The sequence below is a fragment of the Terrapene carolina genome, unplaced genomic scaffold (assembly GCF_002925995.2).
Source record: "Terrapene carolina triunguis isolate 2854851 unplaced genomic scaffold, T_m_triunguis-2.0 Scaffold89, whole genome shotgun sequence".
Taxonomy (NCBI): Eukaryota; Metazoa; Chordata; order Testudines; family Emydidae; genus Terrapene; species Terrapene triunguis.
Window position 1 is genome coordinate 17,168,943 of NW_020664440.1, and position 17,454 is coordinate 17,186,396.

General features: G+C 48.3%; 2 protein-coding genes across 2 annotated transcripts in view; one reads left to right on the top strand and one right to left on the bottom strand.

The window, feature by feature from the left end:
* Positions 1-1,391: 1,391 nt before the first annotated feature.
* Positions 1,392-7,468, top strand: LOC112111883 (protein B4). The gene is made up of 5 exons (XM_024207522.1): positions 1,392-1,407; positions 3,978-4,261; positions 4,982-5,120; positions 6,561-6,619; positions 7,004-7,468. The coding sequence occupies exons 1-5, from the start codon at positions 1,392-1,394 to the stop codon at positions 7,466-7,468; spliced, it is 963 nt and encodes a 320-aa protein (XP_024063290.1).
* Positions 7,469-13,375: 5,907 nt separating this feature from the next.
* PLXND1 (plexin D1) overlaps positions 13,376-17,454 on the bottom strand; it is a 130,202-nt gene continuing 126,123 nt past the window's right edge. The window contains exons 35-36 of the mRNA XM_026650260.2: positions 16,690-16,764; positions 13,376-15,154 (exon numbers count right to left, since the gene is read on the bottom strand). Of these exons, the coding sequence (XP_026506045.1) occupies positions 15,038-15,154; positions 16,690-16,764 (192 nt within the window). The 3' untranslated portion in view covers positions 13,376-15,037. The remainder of the gene's footprint in view (positions 15,155-16,689; positions 16,765-17,454) is intronic.

Sequence of the window (17,454 nt, forward strand, 5' to 3'; positions counted from 1 at the left end):
AACACCTGGGAATGCTAGCTTGGAAGAATCATTTGCTCCATCCATCATTAGTGAACAAAGACTCTTTTCTTTTTCCCTCTTCGACTTATGGAACCTCTTTGTTTTTCCTTTATAAACTGATGAGTGAAGTTAGTGCTTATGAAAATGGGGGGCTGAAGAGCACTAGCTTGAGCCAGTTAAAGACTAGGCCAGCCCAGTAAAGGGTTTCTCTCACAATCCTGCCAGTGTACCTCTGCCCTGACCTCCAGCATCCCTTGCTGTTCCAATCCAAGGTCCTGGAGCACATAGCTTGCCAATATGCATTAAAATGCGGCTAGCAAGCTCATGTGGGGACTAATCCTGTGTGGGGCTGAGTGCCTCCTGTGAGGTGCCCAGGGCCTTGCATGTCTGCTGAAGTTAGTGGTAGGAAATGTTATTCAGCAGGCTCAGGTCCCTTGTGCCCTAAAGCAGGATGAGAACACAGACCACCAGGAACATGTGATGAATCTTGGTGCTCGACTCTGTGGCTTCATCCAGCCTAGGGAAGCCTTTTCACAAACAATCCGTTGCTCATGCTCCATTTCCTTGATTTTGCTGGCTGACTCGGTCGTGCAATGCCAGGTGGGTTGCCAGGTGTCTAGTTTTCAGTCTGAACACCCGGGCGCAAAGGGACCCTCCCCAGCCCGGTGCAAATGAACGAGTGAGTGAGGGTGGGGGAGAGTGAGCGACAGAGGGAGGGGGGATGGAGTGAGTGGGCTGGGGCCTCAGAGAAGGAGCGGGCCAAGAGTGTTCGGTTTTGTGCGATTAGAAAGTTGGCAACCCTCGCGCTGTCCCTTTAAGGTGTTTGTGCACAAAGAACATGGGCTCAGTATGTCCAGCCATGTATGTATTCCCATCACCCGTACGCTCTGAACACTGGGACAGTCCATTCCATTAAAATCAGTGATGCACCACCCACATCCCGCCACCTACTGCCACTTTGACACATGAGCTGACACAGTGCATGGTTTCACTTGTAAATTACATTTCCCAAATGAGGGGCTGCTGCTTTAATCTGTAAATTGAAGGCGATTGTTAGACTAACTCCCAAGAACCTCTCTCGTTTGTGGAATCCTCCCCCGGACTATTCTCCCCAGCACCCACCAGCCTGTTGCAAAGAGTTGGCAAACTAAACTCAGCACTGCTGCCACCTGTTCCTAATCTCCTTGGCACTGGGATTTGAACAAGAATAATTAGCAGCTGCCAACTGCAGCCCTCTCAATTAAGATGCTAATCAGAGGAATTAGCAGGAAAGTGAGATGAACCTGTTAATAAAGCCTGCTTTGCAGCCAGTTTAGCTAGGCCTCTTTTAAGATAAAGCTTTGTTGTTGGGTTTTTTTTTGTTTTAAAGTTTAGTGTTAGAGCTTCTTGCAATGGACCTCAAGCCAGGTAAGGAAAGACACTTAAACAAACACTTTGAATGTGCATGCCTCTTCCTTGTTTATTTTTTGGTCTCCACTGAATGTGAAGTCAAAGTTCTGATCCCCTTTGGTACAAATGAATCCTCTTAGGTATCAATCTGTGTCACTCTTATTTTCTTACTAAACTGTAGCCTCTCTGGGAAGGGGCTGAACTTGGATTCTCTTGGTTTATTTAAAGGAACTTACTTAACCTCCTGAACTCTCTTGGCTTGATGAAAAGCTTGGAGCTCCACTTAGGGCAGTCTGTGGAGAAGCTGGTGTGTATGGAGCTTAAGAGAGAAAAGGTCTAAACTTCCTGGAGTCTGGCTAGTGTGCAAGAGGCCCTTTAGCATCTTCATGCTGCTCTGATAAATAACATTACCAATGTATCCGGAGGTAGCTGTGTTTAGTCTGTATCCACAAAAACAACAAGGGTTCTGGTGGCACCTTAAAGACTAACAGATTTATTTGGGCATAAGCTTTTGTGGGTTAAAAAAAACTTCACTTCTTCAGATGCATGGAGTGAAAATTACAGATGCAGGCATTCTATAATGAGACATGAAGAGAAGGGAGTTACCTCACAAGTGGAGAACCAGTGTTGACAGGGCCAATTCAATCAGGGTGGATGTAGTCCACTCCCAATAATAGATGAGGAGGTGTCAATTCCAGGAGAGGCAAAGCTGCTTTTGTAATGAGCCAGCCACTCCGGTCCCTATTCAAGCCCAAATTAATAGTGTTAAATTTGCAAATGAATTTTAGTTCTGCTGTTTCTCTTTGAAGTCTGTTTCTGAAGTTTTTTTGTTCAAGAATAGTTACTTTTAAATCTGTTATAGAATGTCCAGGGAGATTGAAGTGTTCACCTACTGGCTTTTGTATGTTACCATTCCTGATGTCCGATTTGTGTCCATTTATTCTTTTACATAGGGACTGTCTGGTTTGACCAATGTACGTGGCAGAGGGGCACTGCTGGCACATGATGGCATATATAACATTAGTAGACATGCAGGTGAATGAGCCCTTGATGGTGTGGCTGATGTGGTTGGGTCCTCTGATGGTGTCACTAGAATAGATATGGGGACAGGGTAAGCAACGAGGTTTGCTACAGGGATTGGTTCCTGGGTTGGTGTTTCTGTGGTGTGGTGTGTGGTTGCTGGTGAGTATTTGCTTCAGGTTGGGGGGCTGTCTGTAAGCGAGGACTGGCCTGTCTCTTAAGGTCTGTGAGAGTGAGGGATCATTTTCCAGGATAGGTTGTAGATCATTGATAATGCGCTGGTGAGGTTTTAGCTGGGGGCTGAACGTGAGGGCCAGTGGTGTTCTGTTATTTTCCTTGTTGGGCCTGTCCTGTAGTAGATGATTTCTGGGTACCCATATTGCTCTGTCAATCTGTTTCCTCACTTCCCCAGGTGGGTATTGTAGTTTTAAGAATGCTTGATAAAGATCTTGTAGGTGTTTGTCTCTGTCTGAGGGATTGGAGCAAATTCAGTTGTATCTTAGCCCTTTGCTGTAGACAATGGATTGTGTGATGTGGTCTGGATGAAAGCTGGAGGCATGTAGGTAAATATAGCGGTCAGTAGGTTTCCGGTACAGGGTGGTGTTTATGTGACCATTACTTATTTGCACTGTAGTGTCCAGAAAGTGGATTGCTTGTGTGGACTGGTCCAGGCTGAGGCTGATGGTGGGGTGTAAAATGTTGAAATCCAGGTGGAATTCTTCAAGGGCCTCCTTTCTGTGGGTCCATATGATGAAGATGTCATCAATGTAGCCCAAGTAGAGGAGGGTCGCTAGGGGACGAGAGCCGAGGAAGCGTTGTTCAAGTCAGCCATAAAAATGTTGGCATACTATGGGGCCATGGGGGTACCCATAGCAGCGCCACTGACTAATGGTACCTTCTGATAGGCAGCAGAATGGCTGTGTGGTTAAACATTGGACTGGGGACTCTTGGGTTCTCTACCTAGCTTGCCCCTAGGTTTTTTGTGTGACCCTAGATCACTCTCTGTGCCTCAGTTACCCCCCTGTAAAATGTAACTAATAATGCTTCCTTTGTCTATTTAGCCTGTCAGCTTCTGGGGCTGGGGTGTCTCTCACTAGGTGTCTGCCTACACTACAGTTGGAGATGTGACTTGCAGCTCATGTAGGCATACCGGTGCTAGCTTTCATCTAGCAAGCTTGCTGGAAATACTAGTGATGACACGGCAGCATGGACTGCATAAGGCTGCCTGGAACTCTGGGAGTTACTTGCATTGCTAGCTCATGCTGACACCTGCACCATCACGTCCTTACAGCTATTTTTAGCCACATTTGCTAGCTTAAAGCTAACACAAGTATGTCTTCCCAAACTGCAAATCCCTCCTCCAACTACAGTGTAGACATACCCTGTGTGTTTGTACAGTGCCTAGCACAATGGGATGCTGGAATTGTAGATGCTACTATTAAAAACTGGTTTGTCCGTCCTCCACCTGCGAATTCACTTTAGCTTTCCTGATAACTATGGTGAGTTAAAAGGGAGATTCATGTTGGTGCTTGGTTACAAGTAAACAACCTCTTCAATTTACTTTTCAGCTGAAGTAACAAGAGTGGCCAGAATATCCAGGATCTTTGACCATAAGACTAGAGCTAACCACCCGCCAACTCTAAGCATGGTGATTGAAGCTTTGAAGGCCCAAAATGAGAAAAAGGGCACTTCTGTCATAGCCATCAAGCGCTACATCCTTGCCAAGTACCCAGCTGTTGACCCAATAAGGCTAAAATACCTGCTGAAGAAGGCCCTGACTAAAGGTCTTGACCATGGCTACCTGATCAGACCCCAGAACTCTTTGGCATTAGGGGCAACTGGAAGGTTCAAGGTGAGTGAATTGGCTTTCTACAAAGACAACCTTCAGTGGAAATTTTCTGCTAAAGAACCTGTAGCTTTAGGCAACATTATAGCAATTGTATGGGCCAGGGCTGTCTTACAGATAACTGGGTGGCAGCACACTTTGCATTGTGGGATGTGCCCCAAATGCCCTCTAGAGCAGTATTTCAAAGAGGAGGCTGGATGGGTGACAACTCTGGGCTAGGGAATGTTGTTTGTTTAAATGGACAGGCAGGGTTGTGAGCAGGTGCCATCGTCTGAGTGGGAGAACACAGTACTAATTACTGAAGAGTGAGTGCTCCGTAAAGGAGCTTGTTGTTGGCTAAAGGTGGATGTGGTATCTCTGCCCTGAAAATATTGATTCCTTCCCTGACTTGGATTCTGGGATGGCCTGGGACAACTAGATGTTACAATGCAGCTGGGTGGATGGGACAATAGGAAGTGACTTCCATCCCCAACTACTTTCCAGCCTTGGCTGCAAGTCCTCGCGTGATGTTGTGTTAGGGAGGATGCTACACAAATTCTTACAGCCAAAGGGAAAGGCTCATGGAAGCCACCTGCCTCTAATTCAGTCAACACTTCTAACGCCTGCAGACAATCTTCTGTTCTTGTTTGGCCCTGGGTATAGCACTACTAAGTTGCTTGGTAGCAACCCTCAATGCATGTGCTGGAGCACAGCAGTTTCACTGTTCTGTTCTGTTTGTACTCCTAGCTAGCATCAGAAAAGCCCAAGCTTAAAAAAAACTCTAGGAACATGGATCCAGCTGGAGAAAAGGCTCCTAAATCAGAAAAGAAGGTGGCAAGGAAACCCAAAGCCAAGGTGACTGCTGACAAAAAAGCAAGAAGTAAAGGTAAGGGCCGCTCCTTCCTCTTCTTCCCCTAAACCCACATTCTCTGCTGAGATGTCAGCTGTGTGCAAGGAGGTCAGACCTGTGAATTTTAATGCCACCCAAGAAGACACATGTCCGTGTTCAGACGTGAACTTGACGGACAACTGTAAGCATATAAGCTAGACTCCAAACTGCTGATTGCAGGAAGCAGTGGTGGAAAGACAGCCTTGCTTTGAAAACTAGCCATATATTCTGTGTCTGTGGTGGGCCTGATCTTATAGAAGCACAGAACATTTGTAGCAGTCACTGACTTCAAAGGGGGCTTATTTATTTCTGAAATATTGGGATCAAGGTGGGCACCCAAAATCAGTGGCCAATTCTGAGAACATGGCTGGATTTATGGGGTGCTCAACTGAGCGCTGCATAATGCCCAGAAGCCTGCTGCCTAGTTGCCTCGAGTTAGGAGAGTCTGTCGCCTAATCTTCCTAAAGAACACGTGGCGATAGTTAAAGCCCATTGACTTCAATGGGAGTTAACAATCAAAGTGCTCTTTATGGATCTGGGCAATGGATTTCTCAGAGCTGGGGAGCTGCCTAAATTAGCCAGGGGCTTAGGTGCCCAAGCGGCTGAGGTGGTGCGCCTGCCTGATGGCCCAGAGAGTGGTGCTTCCCTCTCCTGGGTGAGATGCCGATGCCTGGTCAGCTGCTTAAGTTGCCCATGCCCTAGCAGCTGAAATGCTCCATACTGCTCACTCTTCCTCTTTCCCTGTGCCCCCAGCTATCTCTATGCAGGTGCTGTGCTGCCCCCTTCCTATTGACCTGCCTCCAGCCCTGCTGCTGTGGGGTCTGACAGCTCTTAGGCATGCTCAGAGCACAGCCACAGGATTGGGACCTGCTGGCGATATAGGCATTCCTGTGTCTAGGTTGAACTCCCTCTTCAGGACCTCTGGTGCTTTGGTTTAAGCGAGGGCTCCAAGCATCTCATTGGCTGTGCTACAACTAGGCTGCTTTGGAAATTCAGATCCGTGGAAACTTAAGTGCCTGGGGCATTTACCCACTGGGGTGGGGGTTGGGCAGCGGTGCCTGAGCTTTGAAAACATCAGTGGTGCTTGTTAGGTACCTAAACGCCTTAAAAATCGGACCCTAAATCAATGGTGCAGTGTTCAAGTAGCTTGCTCTAGCTATCTTCAAGGTGGAGTCAGCGTGCCAGGGCAATTGCTTTGTAGATGCTATTTGATATCCGATAGATGTCACAACTGCTTTGATCCCATACGAGGCATTTTTCCTATTAAATTAGCAGAGGCACTTCTAAGTCTGGACTAATAATACCTGAGCTTTGCTCAGAAGCTTAGGCCAGGAAGATCCAGAAGCCATTAAATATCATCCCTTGTACGGAATTGACAATCTTGTAAACATAAGTAACTGACTCATCCATGTCGTTTCTTTCCCATCTTTTCAACAGATGCGAAGGAGGAGAAACCAAAACCTGTGAGCAAGAAACCCAAGGCAAAATCCACTAATGTAAGTATTGGTTGCCAAATGAAGGATTCCATCTGTCTACCTTGCTCAGCTCTGTGAGCTCTTCACTTGTGACTAGCTTTAGGAGCTGCCGCTCTTGTACGTTCCTGTTTCAAGGAACTTGCCTGACTCTGGGGGGAATGTTGGAAAGGAAACAGCTTCCCATTCTAGAGTCCTGAAGCGTTAACTCTGTTCTTCACGCTGCGAAGGAAATCGGCACTGATTGATTGGCTGTTTCTAAAATGCATGTCTTGCTATGCAGAATAAAGGCCACGCTTCTGAATTCAAAGCCGCCGCCTATTCGAATAATAAACTAACTTTGGCACAGGCTTGTGGGTGACCTAGTACATGCTATTGCAGTGACATTCATCCTCCTCTCTCTTGTAGGCCCAGCCCAAAGCTCCTGCTAAGCTGAAGACACCCAGTGATGCTCGAAACATTGTGAAAGGTGACAAGAAACCAAGTACAAAACAGGCACCTCAAGCCAGGGCAGTTGGGACCAAGAAAGCCACCTCCAAAGGGAAGCCCATCTCGGAAGCAGATGGTGCCTCTAAAGGAGAGGCAGAGCGTGGAGACAAGATCAGCACTTCCAAAGCCAAGGGGGCAGCTCCTGGGGCCACGGGGGCTGCAAAAGCAAAGGTGGCTAAAGGTGGAAATGGGCCGGCCAAAGCAAAGGCGGCTGGTGGGACAAAGAAAACCACTGCCAAAGGGAAGCCTGAGGCAAAGGGCCCTGTGAAAGGCAAGGGGAAGAAACCTGAGGCAGCCACAGGCTCTTTGCTCAGCAAAGAGAAGGATGCAGGAGAAGGTAAAGCCTCTAAAACCGGCAGCAAGCTTAGCAAGAAAGCAAACTAGGGCTTCCCTGCACTGAAGGGACAACTGCTTTGGGTGGGGGATGGGGCATGTGTGCAAAATGGCTGTCCCCAGCCTGAGGAACATGGCAGCTCTGTCTCCCAGTTCCAGATGGGGCCCAAACAATGTTTTTAAACTATGCTGAAGTGTGCTCCAGTCACTGCTGTTAACAGCTCTTTTAATCTCTGGTGAACTAAGCTAACTGATTTTAATCTTTTTTGTCTTTTTTTCAATAAAGTTACTGTATCCTAATAACTAAACCCTGTTACTGGAGTCATGTTCCTCCCGCCTGGGTTAAGGACCTGGCAGGTCATCTTGACACACCCTGTCATAACCCTGGAAACTGCAAAGCATCAATTCCTTCTGCCTCTTCCCTCCCACCCCCTGCAAATCCAGCTAGGTTGAAACCTGAGCTTGAGCCCAGCTGTGGTGGATTCCAGCCTCATAATTAGGACAGTGATAAATGCCAGTTGGGTGAAAGGGAGCGAAGTGCGAGTGTGGCAGCAGTCCAGGTTGGGGGTGGGGAGAATAACATCAGGCTAATGAACAAAATACAGTCAGGGATGGAGTTCCATAATGTGAAACTGCAGCCACGTTCTGCAAACATGCCCTCTGGCTCCAGCCAGTGTTAGGTGTCCAGCCCTCATGAACCCATAGGTTGCTGGGCTACATTAGTTATACGAACTTGAGGAAAGGGCCCAAGCCGTAAATCACAAATGTAGCGCTGCTTTAGTGACGTTCAGCCTCCAAACTTCTGCAGTCTAGTGCTATGATTAGGGCAGAAAGCCTCCAATTAAATCCTAGCTTAAGGACCAGCCAAGCTAGCACTTGCTAAAATCCCACTTGCTAAAGTGTGTGTGTGTGTGTGTGTGTGTGTGTATATATATATATATATATATATATCCTAGCAAGGCCACCAATGGATGCTGGCACCATGTGGCTTGTAATGTCTAATAGGACTAGCACCAGGTAGCTACAGATGTCCTAGGCCCCCTTCATCTGTGCCTGTTGCACCAGTGTGTGCAGAGTGGAGACACTTGTGGTGGTTAGATAGATTTACCCCACCAGTGTGACCAACTGTACAGCTGGTTTTCTTCCCCCCCCTCCCCCCCCCCCGAGAGGCATTGGATAGACTCTGATTGACCTGGTCAGTGCCCCATAAGGCTCCCACCTTCAGGCAGAATAACTGCTGTTTGTCCTGCTATAGGGCTTAAGGGAGTTGAGGGAACTTATTTCTCCACCCCCCCCCCCCTTCCAATTGACTCAATGGCACGTGGACAAATCCTTAATTGGATTTGTATTCTCTGTGGGGAAACTCCATAGTAGTAATGGCAGCCACTACTCTTTCTTACCCTCCGCTGTGCTTAAACCTGTAGTTAGTACTTCTCAGTGTCACACTACAGCCCCCAATCGCCTTTCTGCGTGCCTGGGGGTGTGGGGCCTGAGCCCAATGAATGAGACACTCTCCAGCCTTTCCTAGTGGAGCTGGCCAGCCACTAAAACAGAAGCCAAATGGGCTCTGCTTCCGCCCCCTGCCTGTGGTACCCTTAACTGCTTCGCTGTTACTCCCAGTCAAGTGGAACAGTGTCAGGTTGCGTCTCAATGACTGGAGCAATAAGGACCCAGAGGAAGGAGGGTTTCCAGGTGTCTGGTTTCTGACTGGAATGCGCAGCTGACCGGATGTTAAAAGTCCAGTTACCTGCAGTAACTGGCCTCTGCCATCCAGCCTGACAGAGAGAACAGGCTGGCTGTGTGTGTCCGTCTGCTGCCCTGATTTCCCCTCACTGGCCCCTCTCTCCAGGGACTGACCTCCCCTGCCCCTCTGTGCCTTGATTTCCCTGGCCCCTTGCTATGCCTCAATTTCCCTGGCTCCAGGGACTGACCTCCCACAACCTCCTGTGCTTCAATTTCCCCTGCCTGGCCCCTTGTTCCAGGCATCCTTGGCCCTACTGTACCTTGATTGTTTTTCCCCTCCCCAGGCCTTCACTCCAGGGACTGCCCTGATTTACCTACCCTGACCCCTTACTCTAGGGAGCAACCCCCCTGTCCTGCTGTGCCTTGATTTTTCCACCCCAGCCCCTTGCTCTGGGGACTGACCCCTGCTGAAGGCACTAAACCTAGCTAGTCGCTAGAGGTCAAAGGCATGTGGAGGGTGGCCAGGTGCCTGCTTTTTGACTGGAAAGTCTAGTTGACAAGGGGACCTTACAGGGTCTGGTTGGATCTACTGAGTGGACCCCCAAAGTCTGGTTACTGTGAGTGGGGAGGCAGTGGGTCATCACCTGCTACAGCCTCTACTCAGCTGGGGCGCATCCTACTTTCGTTGGGCATCTGCAGCTTGGGTTGCCAACTTTCTACTTACACAAAACTGAACATGCCCTGCCCCTCTCCTCATCTGAGGCCCTGCCCCTTCTCTGAGCCCCCCCCCCCTCACTCCATTTCCCCCCTCTCCTTTTGTTGCTTGCTCTCCTCACTCGCTTGCTCATTTTCACCAGGCTGCACCAGGGGGTTGGGATACGGGAGAGGGTGAGGACCCTGTGGTGGGGCCAGGGATGAGGGGTTTGGGGTGCAGGAGGATGGGCTGGTGAGGGGTTTGGAGGGTGATCAGAGTTGGGGCATGGAAGGGGTTCAGGGGTGCAGGTTCTGGGTGGCGCTTACCTCAGGCAGCTCCCAGAAGCAGCATCATGCCCCCCCCCCCCGGCTCCTACGTGGAGGTGCGGCCAGGTGGCTCTGCGAGCTGCCCTGTCTGCAGGCGCTGCCCCTACACCTAGGAGTGGGAGAGGTGACATGCTGCTGCTTCTGGGAGTCACCCAGAGCCATGGCAGGCAGGGAGCCTGCCCCCCTGTGCTGCCAACTGGACTTTTAACAGCCTGGTCAGTGGTGCTGACCAGAGCCGCCAGGGTCCCTTTTTGACCGTACGTTCCGGTAGAAAAACCCAAACACCTGGCAACCCTAGCTGCAGCTCCCAGCCCCAGCTCTGCAGATGAGTCCCTCCTGACCCGGGCAGTGGGGGGATGAGAGGGGAAAGCAGCAAGTGAGGGGGGGGGCGGGGTGAGGGGCAGAAGAGGAGTGGAGGGGGGGTGGGGCCTTGGGGAAGGAGGTGGGGTAGGGCTTTGGAAGAATAGGCAGGACACGGGTAGGGCCTTGGGGGAAGAGGCGGGGCAGGGGAGGTTCCCGCACTCTTGCTGGTGAGTTTTAAAATATTATCAAGGTGGCAACGCTAGGTGTCACCGGCATTCTCAAAACCACTGCTGCGGTGTGGGTCCTGCCCACAGCTAACAAGCTGCTTGGAGTGCTCACTGACGCCACACCCCCTGGCTCTTGGGTGCCCGGAAGTAAGATCTTCCAGCCTGGTGCTCCCCTGCCTAGCTCAGGGGCCAATCCTGTAGGTGTTCTCAGCGCATACCTATGACCTGCTACTTGGCACAAAGGCAGCCAGTTCTGGAGTGTGTGTCAAAAGTGATGAGGGGCCTCAGCTGGGATGTGGCCGACTAAGTTCAAATCCCTGCTTTATGTGTAGCAGGGACTTGAAACCCGGCTACTGTGTGCATGTGTCTCTTGGCAGGTTGGCTACCTAGGCCAGGTCAGGTGCCAGGAGTGGGCTCACAGTTGAGCACTCAGCACAGGGAGGCACCAAAAGCCCAGATCAATGGTAGTCAGGTACTTAAATACCTTTTGGAGGCTCTAAGTCTAAGCTCCTCTTTGGTCTTCTGCATTTCACTCTGGGCTATCTTAATCATCTCCCCACTCAGCCTGGGGGCTTCTGAGGCTCCCTGCCTTAGGCACCTAGCTCTCCTCCATGCTGTATGTGGGGGTGCCTAACTCAGGGCAGGAGTCTACTAGGTGGCAGGCTCCTGGGTAGATATGGCCACTGGTGTGGGGCTGGCCCTAGCTGACAGGAAATGCGTGGAGGGGATCATCGCCTTTTTATGTTTGCATGAGATTTCATAGTAGTGTGGGCGCTGCACACCCACTAGTGTTTATAAATGGATGTAGTTATAACCTGGCCATCATATAAATCCTGATATGATGAAAATAGCCAGCCCTGTGCAGTAGAATGCAGCCAGCTTTCTCACTTTTGGAAGCGTAAAATAAGGTGACCAGAGAGCAAGTGTGAAAAATCAGAACACAACTTTCCCCCTGCCCTGGGGTGGGGTGGGGTGGGAGAAGGGCTTTTACAGTTGCATATATAAGATACAGCCACTAATAGTGGAACAGTCCTGATAATAGTGGGATGTCTGAGCACCCTAGCTTAGAAGCCACAGAGTGAGAGATTCTACCTCTGATCCAGGGCTTGATGTTGTAGTACTGTATGTGACACCACTCTTCACTCAACTAGTGTGCAAATAAATTCCTCCATGAAGGTGTAGGAGAAACCTGGGGCTGAAATCAGCCAGGCAGCGAGGCAACTGTTATGGTGTATGCCCTGTGCAGAATTCCCCCCCCGCCCCCAAAGGCTGTTGGCCAAAAACTTTCCCACACGTTTGATCACATGTTTTATTACAAAGATAAGTTTTCAAAGATTCCACCAAATAGCAGGTAAGAGATCCACACCGACAAATACATGACAACGTTAAAAATATATTACAAAGGCTCAGGGTTCAAGGCAATACAGCCAACCCTCAAGCTCTGTTGCTTCCAAAGGGTTGAAGCAAACAGCATGTTTCCTTTTTTTTTTTTTTTTTGCTTTGGAAAAAAGATTAAATAAGCACAGGCCATAAGGCTTGCTCGCCAACCACAGCACCTGGAGCAGCTCCATAGCCTCACACTAATTAGCCTGTTACCTTCCCAGTGTTTCAACACAGGGATCACCATCTCATGGGAACGTCCCCTTGCACCCCTTTGTCACACCCCCGCCGTATGCTCGGACACGTCTCACCTTCAGCTGCCCCACATTGGCCCTGTGTGAATCTGGCAGCTGTTCACAGTTTTTAAAGAAGAAAAATTAAGTTTTTTTTAAAAATCTCTTTCAAAATAAAATGTAGCCCAGCTACATTTGTAACATTTCTAGGCTGAAGCCACTTATTCAGCAACTACAGTTAGACTTCCACAGTGTATGTACTTTTCTGCAGTTCTGGTTAAGCCTTTCTTTCCCCTCTCCCCTCCCCCCCGCAATAATGTGTGTAATTTTTAAAATATATATAATATAAAATCAGCTGTGATGCTCCAAATCCCCATAGAAAGTCTATACTCAAGGCATTTCTGAAACATTTGTGACAGAGGCCCTGGCAATAATCCATCCAGGGGATTTTTTTGGTTGAACCAAAGTAGCTCACCGCCAGGTTGATTATTAGCCAAGTGCTCAGATGGCAGCCATGTGCATTATGGAGATTCCCCTTTAAACCCTGCCTTGGGTGAGGTAGTAGCTTTTTTTGTATTTTTGGTAGTATGAAAGTTTGGTGCCAAACTGGATTTGGAGTTCATGGGCAGTTTGGCTTTTCTTGCATTCATGTGTTGGCGTCTGGTATGTGCAGCTAGCGAAGGCTCCATCTCTAAAAGGGAGCCATGGAATTGTGTTGTGGTCCATCACCGGTGGGCAACAAGGAAGCAAGAGAGCTTGTGTTCCAAGGCGCTGCCCTTCTGCAAGCAGCATAAAGGAGTCTGGGGGTATGTCTACACTACGGGATTAATCCAAATTTAGATAATTCGAATTTGGGAAACAGGTTGTATAAATTCGATTGTGCGCGGCCACACTAAGCACATTAATTCGGTTTTTAACCACATTAATTCGGTGGTGTGCGGCCACACTACCCCATTAATTTAAACACAGTAATTCGGTGGTGTGCGGCCACACTAACCCTAATTCGAATTAACAAAATCGATTTAGGCGCTACTCCGCTCGTCGAGGTGGAGTACAGAAATCGATTTTAAGTGCCCTTTAATTCGAATTAACTGGCTCTGTAGTGTGGACGGGTGAAGGGTTAATTCGGATTAACGCAGCTAAATCCGAATTAAAGTCGTAGTGTAGACCAGGCCTATGAGAGCGAAGTTAGGGTGACATTTTTCTCTGTTATACCACTGTAAATCCAGAGGCAATGTAGCAAAGTTGCTCCAAGTCACAGCAGTTACTCCAGCTTTACAGGCATGTAACTCCATTGACTTGGAGTGACTTAAATGGAGTTACTCTCCATTTACACTGGCTTACCTGTGGGCAGACTTTGTCCCGCAATAGCCTAAAATAGTTGGCGTCATTCCAGCTTGCAGGGATTGCTAGCTAGGCTAATTCTGTAAAAGGCATTTGGAGTGTCACTACATTTTCTTTGCTGCTGTTTGGGCTGATACAGCAATAACCTTCTATTCATTTTAAGTCAGCATGCCAGACACAGCAAGCCCAGAAGCTGTTTTAGGAACAGACCCATAATCCTGGCCTTGATTTAGTTTATTTCCATCACAACGTCCTACATTTTCACCAGTCCCATGAGTATAACTCACAGCTGCTGAGCACCGTGTGAGCTCCAAAAGATGTTCAGCGGGACTACCTGACATTGGGAGCACAGCTTTGGCCAATTCTGCACTGTTCCACCAGTGTAGATACTAAAGAACAAGTTAAACTCACTGGCATTACTCCAGATTTACACTGAGACGAATTCAACTGTGGGTTGTGCATGCTGGAAGATAGGGACGATGGTATGAAGGGAAGAAAACTTTTCCCTTTGACCCCTAACGTATCTTTTCCTTTTACTTCTAGGTAAAATTATTCCTATGACCAGCTGGATGAAAAGTGGCTATTTAGGGGAGATTTGTCAACTCCAGTTCAGTGTGTGCACAAACATCTGGGAAACTTGGGGAAGTGGGAACAGCTGCCCCAACTTGTTCCTCTCTGAGACTGTCAAATGGACAATACAATCCTTCCAGCTAGATAATTACCATTTCCGTTAGGGGTAAAGTGCTTTCGCATGTCTTGACTACTTTGGAAGCAATCTCACTGTCTAGTCCATGAGTTCCCCACCTGGCACAAGTTGCAGATGGAGTGGTTATGTTTACACATACAGTACAAAAATAAAAGGCACAAAAAACATCTAATGCAGCAGATAGTGTACAGTAAACAGATTCCCTGGTATTTAAAACATACAGAAGTAAGAGGTGTATAGTTAAGGGAGTTCTGCTGCTGCTCCAATAGCCTTTGAAATCTCCATTCATCACTCGCTGAGGCTTCCCCGCTGCTTTGCATCCACCATTATCGCTTGCCTAGCCTGGGCTCTAGTCTGCGAGGAGTCTCTCGGGAAGCAGGAATGCAGGGAGATGATGGCTGCTCACACGCAGGTTAAAGGAAAATAGAAAGTGGCACATCTCTAGTTTTGGCTTGAAAGAGCAAATAAATTATGGGCACCACGCAGTGCAGATCAACAAAAGGGATTTGAAGCTATCTGAAACGTTGTTTGGTGGCTTCTCATCCCTTGCTGGCTCATCTCACCAATGGCCATGCCCACCAACAATGTGGTGACACAGTAACCGTAAGAGAACCAATCAAATATATATCTACATGTATATATTTTGTTTAAAGGCATGTTCCCTAGTGGACAGTGCACTACAGAGAAGGTCACTTCCAGGAGCAGGTTCGGTCCAGAGCACCCCCTAGGCCTCACTGCAACACTCGTAAATATTGTCCTCCATGAGCGCGATCACTTGCTCAAACTTGTGCTGCAGCTGCGTGCGTCTCGTGGTGGGGTTGGAGTCCAGGGCATTCACTATCTGTAGGAGCAAGAGCAGTGAAGCGATTAATGCAACATGCGCCAGCCTTGCCCTTTCTGTGTTCCAAACAGGTGGTGTGGGGAAAGGATGAACCATCCGGGCCTGATGAGGTGTGGAGGAGGGGGCTATTTATTTGCCCTGTTACTGGATTTTTTTCAGCATCCCCCCCTCCCTCCCCAGCCTTTTGTTAAGCATTTTTGGAGCCACAGATTGCTGACTGATCCAGGCTACATTTCACTTTCAGCCATCCTTGCCAAACAGCACTCAGATCAGATGAGACTAGGTTACTGGTCTTCAAGCAGCCAAGGGATCGGAGAGAGAGAGAGAGAGAGAGAGAGTGTGAGTGTGTGTGTGCGTGTGCGTGTGCTGGCTGCCACCTCAGGGCTGGGCCAGCTCACTGTAAAACAAATAGGACTGCATTAGGACTGCTCTTTAAAGGGGGGCTCACCTGGGCCTCCTTTTCCACACCCACAGATTTGTGGGGACAATTAACTGTGGGTGGAAGTGAAGGCACATAGATATCTGGCTATCTGATTTGTGGGCACAACAAGGAGCCACCTACATGCTCTCATTTGCATCCACAAACACTTGCAAGAGCAAACTTCAGGCCAGAAGAAGGGAGAAGGACTTGTAAATTGAGACCTGTTCTGAATTCGCTGGTGATCTGACAAAAGGGTTGAAAATGTACCTAGGTTTTAAAAAAATCTGTAACTGACTTTACAGAAAGGAGAGAGAGAGGGTTGAGTGGAGACAAAGAGAGAGAGAGAGAGAGAGAGACACCAGACAGATATGGACATCCTAGGACAGCTAAGGCCATTCCATCAGTAACAAAGAACAGTCTCTTCCTTGTTCAGACTCTTTTCGGTGGGACTGAGGACTGATAAATCACAAAAGGACATCAGAGAGACAAGGTAAGGAAGGTAATATCTTTTATTGGACTAACTTCTGTTGGTGAAAGAGACAAGCTTTTGAGATTACACAGAGCTCAGAGGTCTGGGATTGTTGTAATCCAGTGGCTCTATTCGGTCCATGATTTTTTAGAATCTAGCAAAGTTATGAATTTAAGTTTAAAGCATAACTCTGTTAGACATGAAAAATCATGGACTGAATAGAGACACTGGATTTATGGCTTATTAAAACAATGTATAACTCACTAACAGCCCCCCTCCTAGCTACCTCTACCACCCCTCCCGTTTCTTTCCCCCCTACGTCTGGAGGGGTGTTAATGCGCCACTTCACCTTGAATAGTTCCTTGAAATATGTGTTTACTTATGCTGAGCAATCTGTTCCACCTTACATTTAGCTGTGACACTCTGAGGACCTTTCCCAGACCTGAAGAAAAGCTCTGTGAAGCTTGGAAGCGTGTCTCTCTCACCAACAGAAGTTGGTCCAATAAAAGATATTACCTCACCCATCCTGTCTCTCTAATATCCTGAGACTGACATGGCTACACCAATGCTGCATATAAAAGGACATCAGATATTTCCTGGAATGCTGAGTACTGACTTCACCTCCAGACAAATGAAGCTGCTTACCTGAGTGCGGTATCTTTTGGCATATTTGTATATTTCAGCCATGGCCACGTTGGTGTTAAACTCATTCCGATATTTCTTCATAAAAGATAAAACAAACAGGGGAGGAATATTAATCCAAATGCAGGAATCCAGGTCGTTCAACAAAAAGCAACTGGAGTAATAAAAGGCTTAGATCTGATGTGCTGTAAGTTAACACTGGATCAAAATGCTTGGACTCTTGTTCCCGTCTACATTATTCAAGATATATGTTATACTTGTTTAGTGACTTCAGAGGCAAAGGCCAAAATTTATTCCTGGCACAAACAGGGCCCACCTCCATAGATTACAGTGGGAGTGGCATTTGTTTATGCCAGGGATGAATTTGGCACCATTTTAATAATACTATATAGAACTGGGGTGTATGGGGTTGTCACGGAGGGGTAGTACCTCTGATGGGGGAGCAGTCATACTCCTAGGAGTAGCTCATCCACTTTGGTCCCCACTTGACACCCAGCTCTCACCTGTGGCTCCAAGTAGCTGTCAGCATGCGACAGCGGCCACACCCCGGAGACCGTCTCGACTGGCGGGCTAAACCAGGTGAGGGTAGCCGATGAGTATGAGACTCTCGGTGAGTTAGGGCCTGTCTACCCATTGCATGCAAAGGCTGGATCCGGCTGACTGAGGCAACCTGGTTCAATGGTCAGGAAGGCGGTGACAGCAAGCGTTGTGGAACGCTTAAGAGCACGACAAGACACGTAGGCATCCTGGCCATCCACTGCGCCCTGC

Coding starts and splice junctions, on each gene's coding strand:
- LOC112111883 (XM_024207522.1), top strand. Junction 4,262..4,981: donor GGGCAACTGGAAGGTTCAAG/GTGAGTGAATTG, acceptor TTGTACTCCTAG/CTAGCATCAGAAAAGCCCAA. Junction 6,620..7,003: donor CCAAGGCAAAATCCACTAAT/GTAAGTATTGGT, acceptor TCTCTCTTGTAG/GCCCAGCCCAAAGCTCCTGC.